Genomic DNA, 15,203 nt, shown 5'->3' with positions numbered 1-15,203 from the left:
GGCATGATGAATTGCATTAAAGTATTTCCAAATGCTCTTGAGTAGTAAAGTTAAAGGTGATTCTTGATTGAAGTGGACTTTAACATTAGGAACTGGTTCTACTTCAATTTGGAAGGAAAAAATTAAGACTTGGAAACACTTGGAAAATTCAGATAGCATGGATTTTTTTCTTAGAGAAGATTTTTATTCATTTTGATGTAAGGAAATATTGGGGATCTTTCGGAGTATATATGTTTGAAGGACGAAGATAAGGGGAAGTCAGTCAGTCAGACGAGTAGTCTGGGTAAAATTTACATGGGGGTAGAGCACCCCAGGACATAGTTACCTCAAGGACTTCAACCTTCAGAAAACTTCATCTGAAGCTCCTTTCTGAAATGATCCTTCCACAAAATCTTGGCCTAAGCTCCCAAACTAAATTTGATTGGCTTGTGTTTGTTTTGTTTTGAGTTTATAGGAAAAAATTTATATATTGTTTTGTAGTGGGTTTTGCCTAGCTAGGTTTTTGCTTTCATAATCTCTACTTTTTGAGTATGTTTGTTAAAGCTTTTAAAGCTTACATTTATTTTACTTCTTATCTTTCATATTTAAATGGGCAATAGGAAATGTCTAGGCAAGAGGGACAGACAGAAAGTCAGTTCACACCCTGGGTAGCTAAGCTGGAAGTCTTTTCCTCCCCTAATTACTCTTGTAGAACTGTCTTTTGTCTGCCAAAGGATATCCCTTGATAAAGTACCCCCCCCCCCTTTTTTTTTGTTAGAAGAGGTTGATGGCCCTGTGTTTGAAATTACCTTCCCGGGAGATAACCAAGCTAAATTACTCAAAGCAATAACCACCAGAAACAGTTCAGGGGAATACTGGTAGAATAATACTACTATCTTGGTTCTAAAATAATTCATAGTCTCTGTGAAGAGATTCATGGCCCAGTGTGGAAGGTGTATATTACTACTTTTTTCATAGGGTAAAAGATCAATTTCCTATCAAAGTAGCTACTCTTCAACTTAATATATGGAGGAAAAACATGACCTGATCATTGTCTTCTGAATTCTTTATTCCAAAGGAGCTATAGCTTCTCTATTGCAGGACCATAATGGGCAGTAGGATATGGTATAGTGTTTAAGATCTCTGGGCTTAGGGTCAGATAGCCTCCAGTCCTGACTGAAACTTACAAGCTAGGTAATCCTGAGCAAGTCACTTAACTACTATGAGCCCCAGTTTTATCATTTTTAAATGAGACTACAATTCCTGTTTTGTGTACTTTATAAGGTTGTGGTGAGGAGAAGATGAAATAATAGATATGAAAGTGCTTTGAAAATGGTAAAGTATCATACAAACGGAGGTTGCTGTTCTTAGGAGAACCGCTAGTCACCTTGATACATGGTTTTTAAAATATATGGCAGTGTTTACTTTTTATTTTAAGGTGAGACTCAATTTAAATTGAGAAAGCCATCTCTAAACCACCCCAAAGTGCTTTCTGGCTGGAGAGACTGCATAGAAGCATTTTTCTGAATCATCAATGCCCTTTTCATTATGAGAGCAAGCCAAGACAGGTTTTCTTACATCCCATCTGTCAGGCATGAGCTAATCTATTTTAGAGAAAAAATGAGGGAATAGGAAAAAGACAAGGCTATGCTCATCTTGTGCTCGTGAATACTGGCATATTTTTGGTAATTAATTCACATCCAAATATTATCTTTCAAGAATGAAAAAAAAAGTGTACAGCACCTGGATGGCATTGTGGTATTTGATGAGTGACTGAGTTGGAGGGCCAAGGCAAAATGTGTAAAATGCAACATTGTTTACTCCGTTATGAGTTCTTAAACAGTAGCTACTCTGTTGAAGACCAAGTAAGGTCTGTAGTGAAGAGGAGGCTGACACTTTCTCTGCTGAATTGGATACAGTAGATTTTCTTTACATTCAGGGTAGTAGCTCAGTGTGTGAATGGGATGCCAAACAGGTCATGAAAACCTGAGCAATAGATAAGAGATCCTGAGATGTGGAAAGGAGCCAAAGAAGAGATGCCAAGATAATGAATCATTTTGTATTTGGGGAAAATTTATGAGAAAACTTCATTTCTGCTTATATTTTTGTATCTCTGAGTTGAAGATTTTTTTTAAAGATTTTATTTATTCGTCAGAGAGAGAGAGAGCGAGCATGAGCCGGGGAAGGGGCAGAGGGAGAAGCAGGCTCCCCGCTGAGCAAGGAACCTGATGAAGGGCTAGATCCCAGGACCCTGGGATCATGATCTGAGCCAAAGGCAGAGGCTTAACCAACTGAGCCACCCAGGTGTCCCTGAGTTGAAGATTTTGATGTACATTATATAATTCCTGATTCTTATTTATTTATTTGAGAGAGAGAGAGAGTGCACATGAGAGAGTGCACAAGCCGGAGGGTGGGTAGTGGCAGGGGGAGAAGCAGACTCTCTGCTGAGCAGGGAGCCCAATGCGGGACTCGATCCCAGGGCCCTGGGATCATGACCTGAGCCGAAGGCAGACACTTAACTGACTGAGCCACCCAGGCACCCCATAATTCCTGATTCTTAAAGTTATTAAACATCTGAATTGATTAAGAAAGTTGGGAAAATGGAAAGCACATATCACTATAATTTTTTATACTATATTTTCTACACTAGTAGGGATCAAAGCACTAATTAATAATTTAACTACTCTCAGGTATTTAGGTTCTCACTGCCTGTCTTTCTTTGTTCTCCACTTTATTATAATCTTTAGTCTGGTCACAGGATTCACATTCTTTCCCTGTTGTTTTACCTCTTCACTTGACGTGAGATATTCCTATTATATGGGCTCCTGTACAATTCCTTCAGTAATTACTAATAGCTCTGCCCACATCTGTCTTTTGCTATTTAGGTTCAGTTTGGACAACCCTCATCATGGAAGGTTATGATATTTTAACTACTGTACTGGAATTGTGGGGAAGGGATATCTTCTGGAGTCCACTGACATGAAATAAAAAAAAATTCACTATACTGCTGCCAGACCCCACACACATATGTAAAGTAAAAATCTGCCTTCAATTCGTTTGGAAATAGATGGGATATGGTTGAAATCTTCAAGTAGAAGAAATGTGAAATTCTCTTTTAGATTTCACTATAATCATCAAAATCATTAAGAAGGTAAAAGTACTTTACCTTTCAACATATGTTTCATTTGACCTTGGCAATGAGCCAGGGAAGCAGATAACAGAGCCAGTATTAGAACCCAGGGAAGCAGGTAACAGAGCCAGTATTAGAACTCAGTTTTTCTAATTCCCAACCCAGTGTTTGTCATACAAAGCTCAAATAAGACTCCCCATTTCATTTTGCTCATGTGCAAAGATGAGTCAATGAATCTTTTTGTCCAGTAGGAATTTTGCAACTCTCCTTTGAACAGGAAATGAGAAAGTATTTTCTGACAATGAGGGAATATTTTGTTAGCATTTTTCTTAGGAAACTAGAGATTCAAAATTAGTTTCAACATTTTAAAAATCTATAATTGGTAAGAAGTGGATATTTTAAACTTGACTAGGTAAATACATTGTAAAGAATCACTAAGAGTCAAGAGGTTAGGTTCCCAAAGGTCTTAACAAGATTCTCATGTATGACAGAAATTTAAGTGGAATCCTTAAATAACAAACTCCTAAATCTCAGAATATTCCACATGGGAAACTTGTTTTTGGTGGCTTCCTTTCTGGTTACCTTAGTATTAGCTATTTCAAAATGTAAAAAGGAAAGTTGAAAAATGTCACAGATGTGTGTTTTGGGGGTGACCTTTCAGGGTTATTTAACTTACTCTCCAGTATTTGATGAAATAGTTGAAGACTGTTGTAGCAATGTACAGGCAGTAGAGAACAGAATAAGCTAAGAACTGAAGAAAGAATTTGTAGTTGGAAAATCCAATGCAATTATTAACCCTAAAAAAAAAAAAAAGAAAATAATTTGAAATCAGGATCCATTGATTGAGAACACACTGATACATAAATGAACAAAGCAATGAAAGGACGTTATTCTTGCTGCTTCATTATGTGTTGTGTAGAAACTCAACAGAATAGAAGTCCCTTAATAGAAACAGACTAGAAAAACAAGTTCATGTCTCACTTGTTTCTCTTTTCATTTACGGCATAGAGACACCTGGCCTACTTAATAGTTCTGGACTGGTTCCTGACCCACCCAAGAAAACCTGAATCTTGGATGCTAAAAACCTATTATAATCTCAACAGCTACACTTAGTACAGTGTGGCATGTTCTCTTTGTAGTTAGATGGTTTCAGACTGGTTCTCTAGGTCAGACATACAAAATATGGAGAATTGCTGAAGTTAACGATCTAGAATATTTCAAACATCAAGACAACTAAAAACAGAACTTAATTGTATAATGTCAAAGAAGAGAACTATTTGTGCTTGATTTCATTACTACACCCAATTACTAAAGCTAATGGACAAAAGACCATTAGTTTTGTGAGCTCAGGAATTCACTACCATACCTTTGGTGGTATATTTATTTTTGCTTTAAAATGTTATGCCTGCCCTGTCCCCCATGTATATACAAGACCCAGTGATTTATGGTTAGAGAAACAAACATGTTACAACTATGCTTAGGAAAATAGGCATTTTGAGCAACTTTGACCCTTTCAGAATAAAGACATGAATCAAAGGGACATACCAAGGACAGTGATGGTCCATTTTTAATACACACCTACAAAAGAAACAAAATACAGTGTGATAAGTGGAGCTACGGAAATGAAGTAATACCTCATAATTGAACTCAAGTCTCACCAGTATTTTTACATGGTACCAGTACACTCATTCCTAGATTTCCACTATAAGCTACTGCAAAATTATTTTGTTCTCAGTTATTTCTTGGATGAGCCAATCACAACACTTTATAGGATTATATCGGCAGCAAGTTACATGCCTAGAAGTCTAAGATATCTCCCCTCATTTTGCTCAATATACAGATTAATAAAAATACAGAAGAAAACATATGGCTACAGTCTGTTAAAATAAAAGACAAATGGAGACCATCCTTGAAAATTTCTCAAGCTGACAAAACCAGTTTAGTCATACAAGCAAAGCTTAATTTAGCTTATTTTATAAGACTGACTTGACCTGGGTCATTTCTTGCTTATGCCTCTGGAAATCATTAGTAAAATTTAAACTGTTTTCTAAGGTTGATATAAAGTAACCACTGACCAATTCTCTAACATTTAAGAAAATTCTGAATATTCTAACCACTGTGAAGAATAAAAAGGCCTTGTTTTCTCACTATATAAGCTGTTTTATAACAATATATCTCAAGCCTCATTTTATGTTTTGGTTTGAGTGCTCCTGGTTTGCAAACTGTCTTTCTGGTGTGTACACAATAAAATTTTACTAATTAGGGGCCCCTGGGTGGCTCAGTCGATTGTCTGCCTTCAGCTCAGTTCATGATCCTGGGATCCTGGGATCGAGCCCCGCGTTGGGCTCCCTGCTCAGCCAGGAGCCTGCTTCTCTCTTTCCCTCTGCCCCTCCCCTGCTTGTGCTCTCTCTCTCAAATAAATAAATAAAATCTTTAAAAAAATAAAAAAATTACTAATTACTACTCTCGTGATTTATTTATTTTACTTTGGCTATTTCTGATCTTTTGGCAGATCTCTCTGAATCAATAGTAAGAGAAATACGGGTGGAACATAACACCCAAGAAGAAGGACATGAAGATTATATTTATTAACATACAGATGTGACTTTACAAAGCTGGAATAATTCGAGTAACAAAATAAAGTGGTACTGAGGTATAACCCAAAATATAAAGTGATTATCCATGCCTATATAGTTATATGAATAATAAACAAATAAAGAAACAAATAAACAAATAAGGGAGAAGAGTCAAATCTCTCAAGCAGAAGAATTCCAAACAATTTATGTAGATATTCTGCCTTCAAGGAGGGGGAGCATAATTTTCCATTCCTTTAGTTTGGGCTATACATAGTGACTTCCTTCCAAAGGGTAAAGGAAGCAGCAGAGGAAGAGTAAATTTACATTAGAGAAATCTGACAAACACTACCTCAGCCAGATGATCAAGATTAATATTACAGTGATAAGTCATGTTCATAATATGTGTCCTTGATACAATACAATGATAATGGTATTTTACCTCTATGCTCTTCCTACCCAAAACACAGTACCCAAGTCTAATCATGAGAAAAATATCAGACAAATCCCAACTGAGGAATATTCTACAAAATACTTGATCATTAATCCTAAAATCCTAAAAACTGTCATGGTTATCAAAAACAAGTAAAGTCTGAGAAACTGTAAGAGCTAAAAGAACCTGGGAAGACATACCAACTAAATGTAATGTGGTATCCTAGATGGGATCTTAGAAAAGAAAAAGAACATTAAAGAAAAACTGAGGAATTCTAAACAGAGTATGGACTTCAATTAAAAATAATGTATTGATGTTGGTTCATTAGTTGTAACAAACGCATCATATTAATGTAAGATGTTGATAATAGGGGAAACTGGATGTAGGACATATGAGAACTATCATCACAATAATTCTATAAATCTAAACTGTTCTGAGACAGAACATTTATTTTTATTTTTTAATTTTTAAAATTTTTATTTATTTATTTATTTTTAAAGATTTTTTTAAATTTATTTGAGAGAGAGAACATACGAGAGAGGGAGCAGAAGCAGGGGGGGCAGCAGAGGTAGAGAGAGAAGCAGGCTCCCCGCTGAGCAGGGAGCCCAATGCAGGGCTCAATCCCAGGACCCCATGATTATGGCCTGAGTTGAAGGCAGATGCTTAACCGACTGAGCCACCCAGGCGCCCCATTTTTTAATTTTTTAAAAAAGTTTTATTTGACAGAGAGAGTGTGAGCAGGGGGAGGAGCAGAGGGAGAGGGGGAGAAGCAGACTCCCCACTGAGCGTGGAACCTGACCTGGGGCTCCATCCCAGGACCCTGAGATCATGACCTGAGCCAAAATCAAGAGTCGGACGCTCAACCGACTGAGCCACCCAGGCACCCCGAACATTTATTTTTAAAATGGAGTTTTATATCTCTTTCCTATCTTTAGAATAGTTTGAATAATCGTCATTCTAAGAGGATATGTGGCATGTGTTCATTATGATTGAAAGGAAATGCTCTTATCTAGGCATGGTCACATGTTAGGATCAGTCAGGTTGTTGTCCAAGCTCAGCCCAGGGGAAATATGGATGTCACTTACATGGCACAGACAGAGCAGTGGTGGCAGCGATCAGGCTTGATCAAATGGCACCGGTCACAGAATCTAACAGCTATAGGAAAAATAAGGTGGTTAGCATTGGTTAGGGCTCAATATGACACCATATATCTTACTAGCCTATCTGGATGTCTTGTTATACACCGATTACAGGTAGTCAAGCTCATCTCAAGTTACCAAGAAAAAGGCAGATCACAGAAGAGAATTGTGGTATGTATTTTTTTTCCTTGTTAGATCAATCTTGAAGGCACCTTTTGGGGGATGAAGGTAAAGGGAAAAGTTTTCATATCTGGATATCTGATAATAAGATTTGGTATTATAAAACAAATTATGCTGTCAACTGCTTGAGTGATCTTGGGAAAACCATTCAGATTCTGTTTACTCCAACTTTCCGATATGAAAACAATTAATTCAGTTGACCATTTCACAGATGAAGGAAGTAAAGACTTGAGCCATATCAAGTGACTTACACAAGATCACACAGCAAGTGAGTGGCAGGACTGTGACCACTATAGTTTTTCTGACCCCTTATTTCACTCAGGGTTCTCTTCACTCTATAAGTCTGATATAAAAAAAATTCTCCCTCCCTCTTCCTTCCTTCTCTCCTTCCTTTCTTTATTTCCCTTAATGAAAGGCATTTTCCTTTTCTTCTCATTTTCTCTCTGTTCATCAATACAGTATGACTGTGTTTAATGTAATTATTATTAAGTGAAACAACTAAAATCATAAATAATTTGAGCTAATATAATATTCCATCTGAAGTGTACATTAAGCATATATAATTGATTTAGCATAATGGACTGCTAATTCAGCAGTTTGTGTTTATGTCTAGCAATGGGGGGGATGACAAAAGTATGGTTATAATCGAGGCAAAGAAAAAGGGAGAGGAACATGCATGTTTAATTCATTCAGCATGTTTTTAAAGATACAGTAATATCATTGCCCAGTTTAAGCCACCATTATCTCTCATTTAGATGACAGCAACAGATGCCTAATTATTTACTCTTTCATTCTTGTTCCCCATAATATGTTCTCTATAGAATAGCCAGATGATCTGTTAAAATGTAAATCAGATTATATCACTTTTTACTTAAAATCTTCAGTGGACTTCCAACACCATTAGAATAAAATCCAAACTCCTTACCATGGCCTGTATCATCTGGCCTCTGCTTGCCTCTTCAGTTTTAACTGGTATCACTCTCCACCTGCTATACTCCAGTCACATGGCTGGCTGGCTGTTCTTCTAATACTGCAAGCTTGCTCCTGTCTAAGGGCCTTTTGTACCTGCAGTACCTTCTGCCTGGGATGCCAGTTCCTCTGCTCTTTACTTCCTGCTGGTTTTTATTATTCAGGTCTCAAACCAAAAGATATTTCCTCAGAGAAGCCTTCTCTATATCATAGGGCTGCCAACAAATGATTCAAGGGTCCAGAGACTAGTGAGTAGTGAGTGAAGCAGCCAGTTGGAGACTGTGAGGGAACCTGAGAATGCATGCCTTATTTAAAGAGTGTGGCTACTACTCAGCTTTAGCTAGTTTTTGCCATGTGAAAATGCAGACTGAATATTGCCAGAGTGTCCGAGTTTTCAGGAGAAGCCAAAAATAAGGACTTTCATGTGGAAATATTCTAGTTGTTAAAAATCAGTAACAAATACAAAGTTTTGAATGATACATTAGAGATCAAACAAAATTTATCTTGGGTCTAATTCATCCCATACACCTTTAGTTTGTAACCAATCTCTTCTAGCCATCATTCTGTTTACTACAAACAATTTCCTGTCTACTTTTCACCATATTTCAGTATGCATGAAGACTTTTAAAAAATCATGACTACCATGACATCAATGCTCTAACAAAATTAATAGTAAGTCCTTAATATCTAATACCCAGATCATACTAAAATTCCCCCAATTGCCACACAGGATCTTAATAAATGATAACTGAATAAATAAATGATAAACAGATGAACATAAATGTCTAACAGTATAATTCCCAAAGCCTTGAAACACAGTCTTCCTTATTAGGAACATTAGGATGACTTGTCAAAAGAGGTTTGAGTTTCAAATTTTGAAAGGTGGAGAACTTGTTCAGCTAGTACTATTTTAGTCATACAGATGAAAACTAAGAGTAAAACTCCATAGTGGACATTTACCCAAGAAAGATGACGTATCTCTGCACAAATACTTATACAAGAATATTCATAGCAGATTTACTCATGATAGCTAAGCACTGGAAACACCAAATGTGCATCTACTGGTGAATGGATAAACAAACTATGATATATTCATACAATGAAATACTACTCAGCAATAAAAGGAATAAAATACACAGAAATGTGAAGGAATCTCAAAATATTATGCTAAATAAAAGAAGCCAGACACAACAGTAATACTGTATGATTACATTTATATAAAATTCTAGAGTGGTAAAACTAATCTATGATGGAAAACTATCAGAATAGTGGTTGCCTTGGTGGTGGTTGGTGGGAGTGACTGGGAAGGAGCATGAGAGAACTTTCTCGGCATGTGGTAATGTTTATAGAGGTTTTAGTTACACAGATGTGTACATCTGTCAAAACACTGAACAGCACACTTAAGATTTGTATGTGTCTTTGTATGCAAATTTCACTCAAAAAAGAATGATAAAATATTTAGGTAGATGTGTACTGATATTTGCTACTTAGTTTGAAATGTATGAAAAAATAAGATGGCTTGATGGATGATGGATGAGGGATGGATTTGTGGACAGATATATGATAATGTAACATAGCAAAATGTTAGTGGTAGACTCCAGTGCTAGCTATACAGATGAGCCTGTGGATATATATGACTTAGCCTTTTTGAGGTCCTTGCCGATCTCAAAAGGTGACTTGCCATTTCTCTAGGTGACTTTGGATGAACTGACCTCCACTCCCAGTTCTTGTGTAAACCGGTAGCTTTTTGGCCATATCGATGAGCATCTGCTTCTGGACCTCAGGTCTCTCTTCATTTTCGTAGCGTTCCTTGTCTGAATAGGACAAGTGGAACTAGAAGCAGAAGTAAGAGGCGAGACTTTATTTTCCAAGGTTCACAGAAAATGTTAAAAACAACAATAACTATTTAGGTGAAAATATTTGTTATCTACCCTTGAAGTCTAGGTACCAATTTGGCTTATAACTTTCTCAGCATAATTATCTTAATTATTTTATCTGGCTTTTATCTCAATCTTCATAAGTCCACGTGATAGGTAGTGTTGTTTTATAAATAAAGAAAACTTAGCAAGATTAAGTACTTTGTCCATGGTTATACTCACTAACTAGTATGTGGCAAAACTAAGCTCCAAACCCAGTTCACCTGATTCCTCCAAACCCAGTTCACCTGATTCCAAGACTTGTGCCCTTTCCACTCCATTATACCATAATACGATGTTATATACATATGTATGATACCTTGCTGCCAGGACCCTGTTGATGATTAACTATGATTGTTATTAAGTTGTAGGTATTTTTCATAGGTTACACTCTTAGAGAAGCTGGATGAGACTGCTTGTGACACTATATTCTAAGCTCGCAAATGAGTAGAAATTTGGGTATTCTTACTATTGCAGAAATTTTTAGTCTGGTATGAAGCTTATCGCCAATGTTGGCACCACACTTTGCTAATCTTGCAAAAGATATGTCAACAATTTTCCAAAGTAACACAGACTTGAAAGCTTTCTTCTGTCTGGGCCAAAAGGTAGGCAGAGGTGAAAAAGAAAAGGATCTGTGATCAGATTTTGGGGGTTTAAACCTCATCTCTTCCACTTAATAGTTAAAAAATCACTTTGGAAAATCGGACACTCTCAACCCAAGTTTATTCATCTGGAAAATAGAGGAAATAATACCTACTTCATAAGATTGGTATAAGTACTGTATAATAATTAAAAGTTTCTTTTACAAGTCTAATTTCTTAAATCATTTAAAAATATTTTATACTATCATTTTAAATTTTAACTATTCTAGTTTGTAGTATAAAGTTTTAACCAATTCCTTTTAATTTTGATAATTAAAAGTAGCACTTGGAACAGTCCTCTAATTTGGGGGCTGTCCTGGGGAATATAACTTTTGTGTGGCATACTGTACCTGCTTGAAAGGCAGAGGCAGGGTTGTTACTGCTAGTATGTGATGAAAACCTTGTGGCTATTCAACAAGTAAGTTTTGGATTGGAATAAGATGTCATGTTTGGATGCCCTATTTCTGGCACTAACCAAGCCTTTCTGAGGATTAGAATGCAATGAACCGGTAAACACATTTTGGGTGGGCAATGGGTGATAGATTGGGATGTATTTGGTATTAGTGAAATGAATATCATGGCTATCAAATAGTCCCCAAAGACTCACCTTTTCTTTTTACCAATTAAAAATGATGAAGATGTGGTCTTAAGTGTTAGACATTTGCAGTTCTTATCTAAATCTTACCATCATCCCACCCAGTAAATTTAGGCCTACAAAATTCCCAACCATTCAGCCTTTCTATTGGCCTATAAGCTTCCTAAATAGGGTGGAGGGGACAATTATTTCTATTGAGCTAAAATTCACATAACATAAAATTCCATTTTAAAGTGCACATTTCATAGTGTACACAGTGGCATTTAGTACATTCACAGTGTTGGGCAGCCATCACCACTATCTACTTCCAGAATATTTTCATCACCTCAAAAGGAAACCCCATATGCATTGAGCTATAATTCCTTATTTCCCCCATCCCCAGATCCTAGCAACCATTAATCTACTTCCTGTCTCATTAGATTTCCTTCCTTTCTGGATATTGCATACAAATGGTATCAAACAATATGTGGTCTTTGGTGTCTGGTGTCTTTCAATTAGCGTTTTTCAAGGTTCATCCAGGCTGTGGCATGTATCAGTAATGCACGCCTTGTTATACCTGGATAATATTCCATTTATGGACATACCACCCTTGGTTTATCTATTCATCTGTTGATGGATATTCCATTTCCATCTTCTGGCCATAGTGACTAGTGCTCTATGAACAATTGTGTATAACTTTTGAACACCTGTTTTCAATTTGAGTATATACCTAGGAATAGAATTGCTGGATCACAAGATAATTTTATATTTAACTTTATGAGAAACTGAAAAACTGTCTTCCACACCAGCTGTACCATTTTACATTCCCAGTAGCAATATATGAGGATTCAGAATTTCCCACATCCACATTAACACTTGTTCTCTCCCTCCCTCCCTTCCTTCTTTCTCTCTCTCTCTCTCTTTTCTGTATGTATGTACATATATATGTACGTATGTATGTATTTATATTTTGGACTTCTTAGTGGGTGTGAAGTGGTATCTCACTGTAGTCTTGATTTACATTTCTCTATTGACTAATGATGTCAATCATCTTTTCATGTGCTTGTTGGCCATTCACATATATTCTTTAGAGAAATGTCTAGTCAAATCATTTGCCCATTTATTAGTTGGGTTGTTTGTCTTTTTGTTGTTGAGTTGTAAGAATCTTTATATATTCTGGATACTTGACATTTATTGAGTATATAATTTGTGAACATTTTCTCCCATTCCTTAGGTTACCTTTTTACTCTGTTGGTTGTGGCTTGATGTCCAGAAGTTTAAATTTTAATGTAGTCCAGTTTACCTTTACTTTTGTTTCCTTTGCTTTTGATGTCATGTCCAAGAAATCATTGCCAGATCCAATGTCATGAAACTTATTCCCTATGTTTTTTTCCTAAAGATTATTTATTTATTTATTTACTTGAGATTGAGAGAGAGTGAGAAGCAGACTACCCGCTGAGCAGGGAGTCCAATGGGGGCTCAATCCCAAGACCCTGAGATCATGACCTGAGCCAAAGACAGATGCTTAACCAACTGAGCCACCCAGGCACCCCCCCCATATTTTTTTCTAAAGGTTCTGTAGCTTTCCATTTGAGCTAATTTTTGTATATGGTGTAAGGGTCCAACTTCATTATTTTGCATGTGCATGTCCAGTTTTCCCAGTACCATTTGTTGAAAAGACCATCTTTTCCCCATTGAATGGTCTTGATACCCTTTTCAAAAATCACCTGACCATATATGTGAGGGTTTATTAGTAGGCTCTTACTTCTATTCCATTAGTCTTTGTATCTGTACCACACTGTTTTGATTACTGTAGCTTTGTAGTAAGTTTAGAAATGAATAAGTGAGACCTGCAACTTTGTTCTTTTTCAAGATTATTTTAGCTATTTGGGGTCCCTTGAGATTTCATATGAATTTTAAGATGGAATTTTCTATTTATGCAAAAATATCATTGGGATTTTGATAGAGACTGCATCAAATCTGTAGACTACTTTGGGTAGTGATGACATTCTTAACAATATTAATTTTTCCAATCCATGAACATGAGCTGTCTTTCCATTTATTTGTATCTAATTGCTTTTAGCAACAGTTTTTAGTTTTCAGTGTACTGAGATTTTCACCTCCTTGATGAAATTTATTCCTAAGTATTTTATTTTTTTCATGATAGTAAATGTAATTGTTTTAATTTTTCTGATTATTCATTGTTCGTATATAGAAATGCAACTGATTGCTGTGTGTTGATTTTGTATCCTGCAATTTTGCTGAATTAATTTATTACTTCTAACAGGTTTTTTGGGAGGATCTTTAGGGTTTTTTGACATATAAGATCATACTATTTGTGAACAGAGGTAATTTTACTTTTTTCTATCCAATTTGGATGCCTTTTTTTTCCTTGCCTACTTTCACTGGTTAGAGAATGTGTTCCTCACTTCTCTCTCTCTCTTTGTTTTTTGGAAGATTTTGAGAAGGACTCATGTTAATTATTCTTCGGATTGAATTTACCTGTGAAACCATCTGGTCCTGAGCTTTTCTTTGTTGATTGGTTTTTGATTAATAAATCTCTTTACTTATTTTAGGTATATTCAAAATTTTTTTTATTTCTTCTTGAGTCATTTTTGGTAGTTTGTGTATTTCTAGGAATTTTTCCTTTTTATCTAGGTTTCTGATTTATTGGCACACAATCCCTCATACTATTATAATTCTTTCTGTTTCTATAAGGTCTGTAGTAATGTCCCACTTTCATTTCTGGTATCAGTAATTTGTGTCCTCTCTTTGTTCAGTCTAGCTAAAAGTTTCTTAATTTTGTCGATCTTTTCAAAGTCCCAATTTTGGTCTTATTGATTATTTCTATTGTTTTCTATTCCTTATTTGGTTTTATCTCTGCTCCAATCATCACTATTTACTGCTGCTAACTTTGGGGTTAGATTGCTCTTCATTTTCTGATTCTTTAAGGTGTAAAGAATATTGAATTGACATATTATTCCTTTTATAATATAAGTATTTATAGCTATAAATTTTCCGCTGAATACTGCTCTATTGCATCCTAAAAGTTTTGGTATGGTGTTTTTCATTTTATCTCAAAGTAATTTTTAAATTTCCCTTGTGATTTTTTATTTAATTCATTAGTTGTTTAAGAGTGTTGTTCAATTTCACAAATTTGTGAATTTATAGTTTTCCTTCAGTTATTGATTTCTAGTTTCATTCCACTGAAGTCAGAGAAGATCCTTTATATGATTACAATCTTCTAAGCTTATTGAGACTTGTTTTGCATCCTAACATATGGTCTATACTGGAGGATGTCCTGTGTGCTCATGAGAAGAACCTGTTACTCTTCTATTTTTGGGTAGAGTGTTCTGTACATGTGTATTACATCTAGTTGGTTTACAGTGTTATGAAATCCTCCATTTCTGTATTGATCATCTGTGTAGGTGTGCTATCCATAATTGAAAATGGGTTATTGAAATCTCCAATTACTGTAGGACTGTGTATTTTTTCCTTCAGTTCTGTTAGTTTTTACTTCCTATATTTTGGGACACTCTGTTTATAACTGCTGCATGTTCTTGATGAATTGACTATCTTATCAATATGTAATGTCCATCTCTCTTCTTTTGTGGGTTAAATATTTTATTTTATTCATTTTATTTTTTGTGGCTTTACTGAGGTATGACT

General features: G+C 35.8%; 1 protein-coding gene across 6 annotated transcripts in view; it reads right to left on the bottom strand.

Annotated features, from left to right (window-relative positions):
• Positions 1-15,203, bottom strand: part of ZDHHC15 (zinc finger DHHC-type palmitoyltransferase 15) — a 149,214-nt gene that overhangs the window by 53,054 nt on the left and 80,957 nt on the right. For all 6 annotated transcript variants that reach the window (XR_004297480.1, XM_032387845.1, XM_032387846.1 and 3 more), the window contains exons 4-7: positions 10,116-10,236; positions 7,201-7,270; positions 4,655-4,687; positions 3,786-3,906 (exon numbers count right to left, since the gene is read on the bottom strand). Coding sequence is in view for 5 of the 6 variants with exons in the window: in XM_032387845.1 (XP_032243736.1) it covers positions 3,786-3,906; positions 4,655-4,687; positions 7,201-7,270; positions 10,116-10,236 (345 nt within the window). In the remaining variant the exon portion in view is untranslated. The remainder of the gene's footprint in view (positions 1-3,785; positions 3,907-4,654; positions 4,688-7,200; positions 7,271-10,115; positions 10,237-15,203) is intronic.

The sequence above is a fragment of the Phoca vitulina genome, unplaced genomic scaffold (genome assembly GCF_004348235.1).
Source record: "Phoca vitulina isolate PV1807 unplaced genomic scaffold, GSC_HSeal_1.0 scaffold51, whole genome shotgun sequence".
In the NCBI taxonomy this organism is placed as follows: Eukaryota; Metazoa; Chordata; class Mammalia; order Carnivora; family Phocidae; genus Phoca; species Phoca vitulina.
This window is presented reverse-complemented; position numbering and strand designations above follow the sequence as displayed.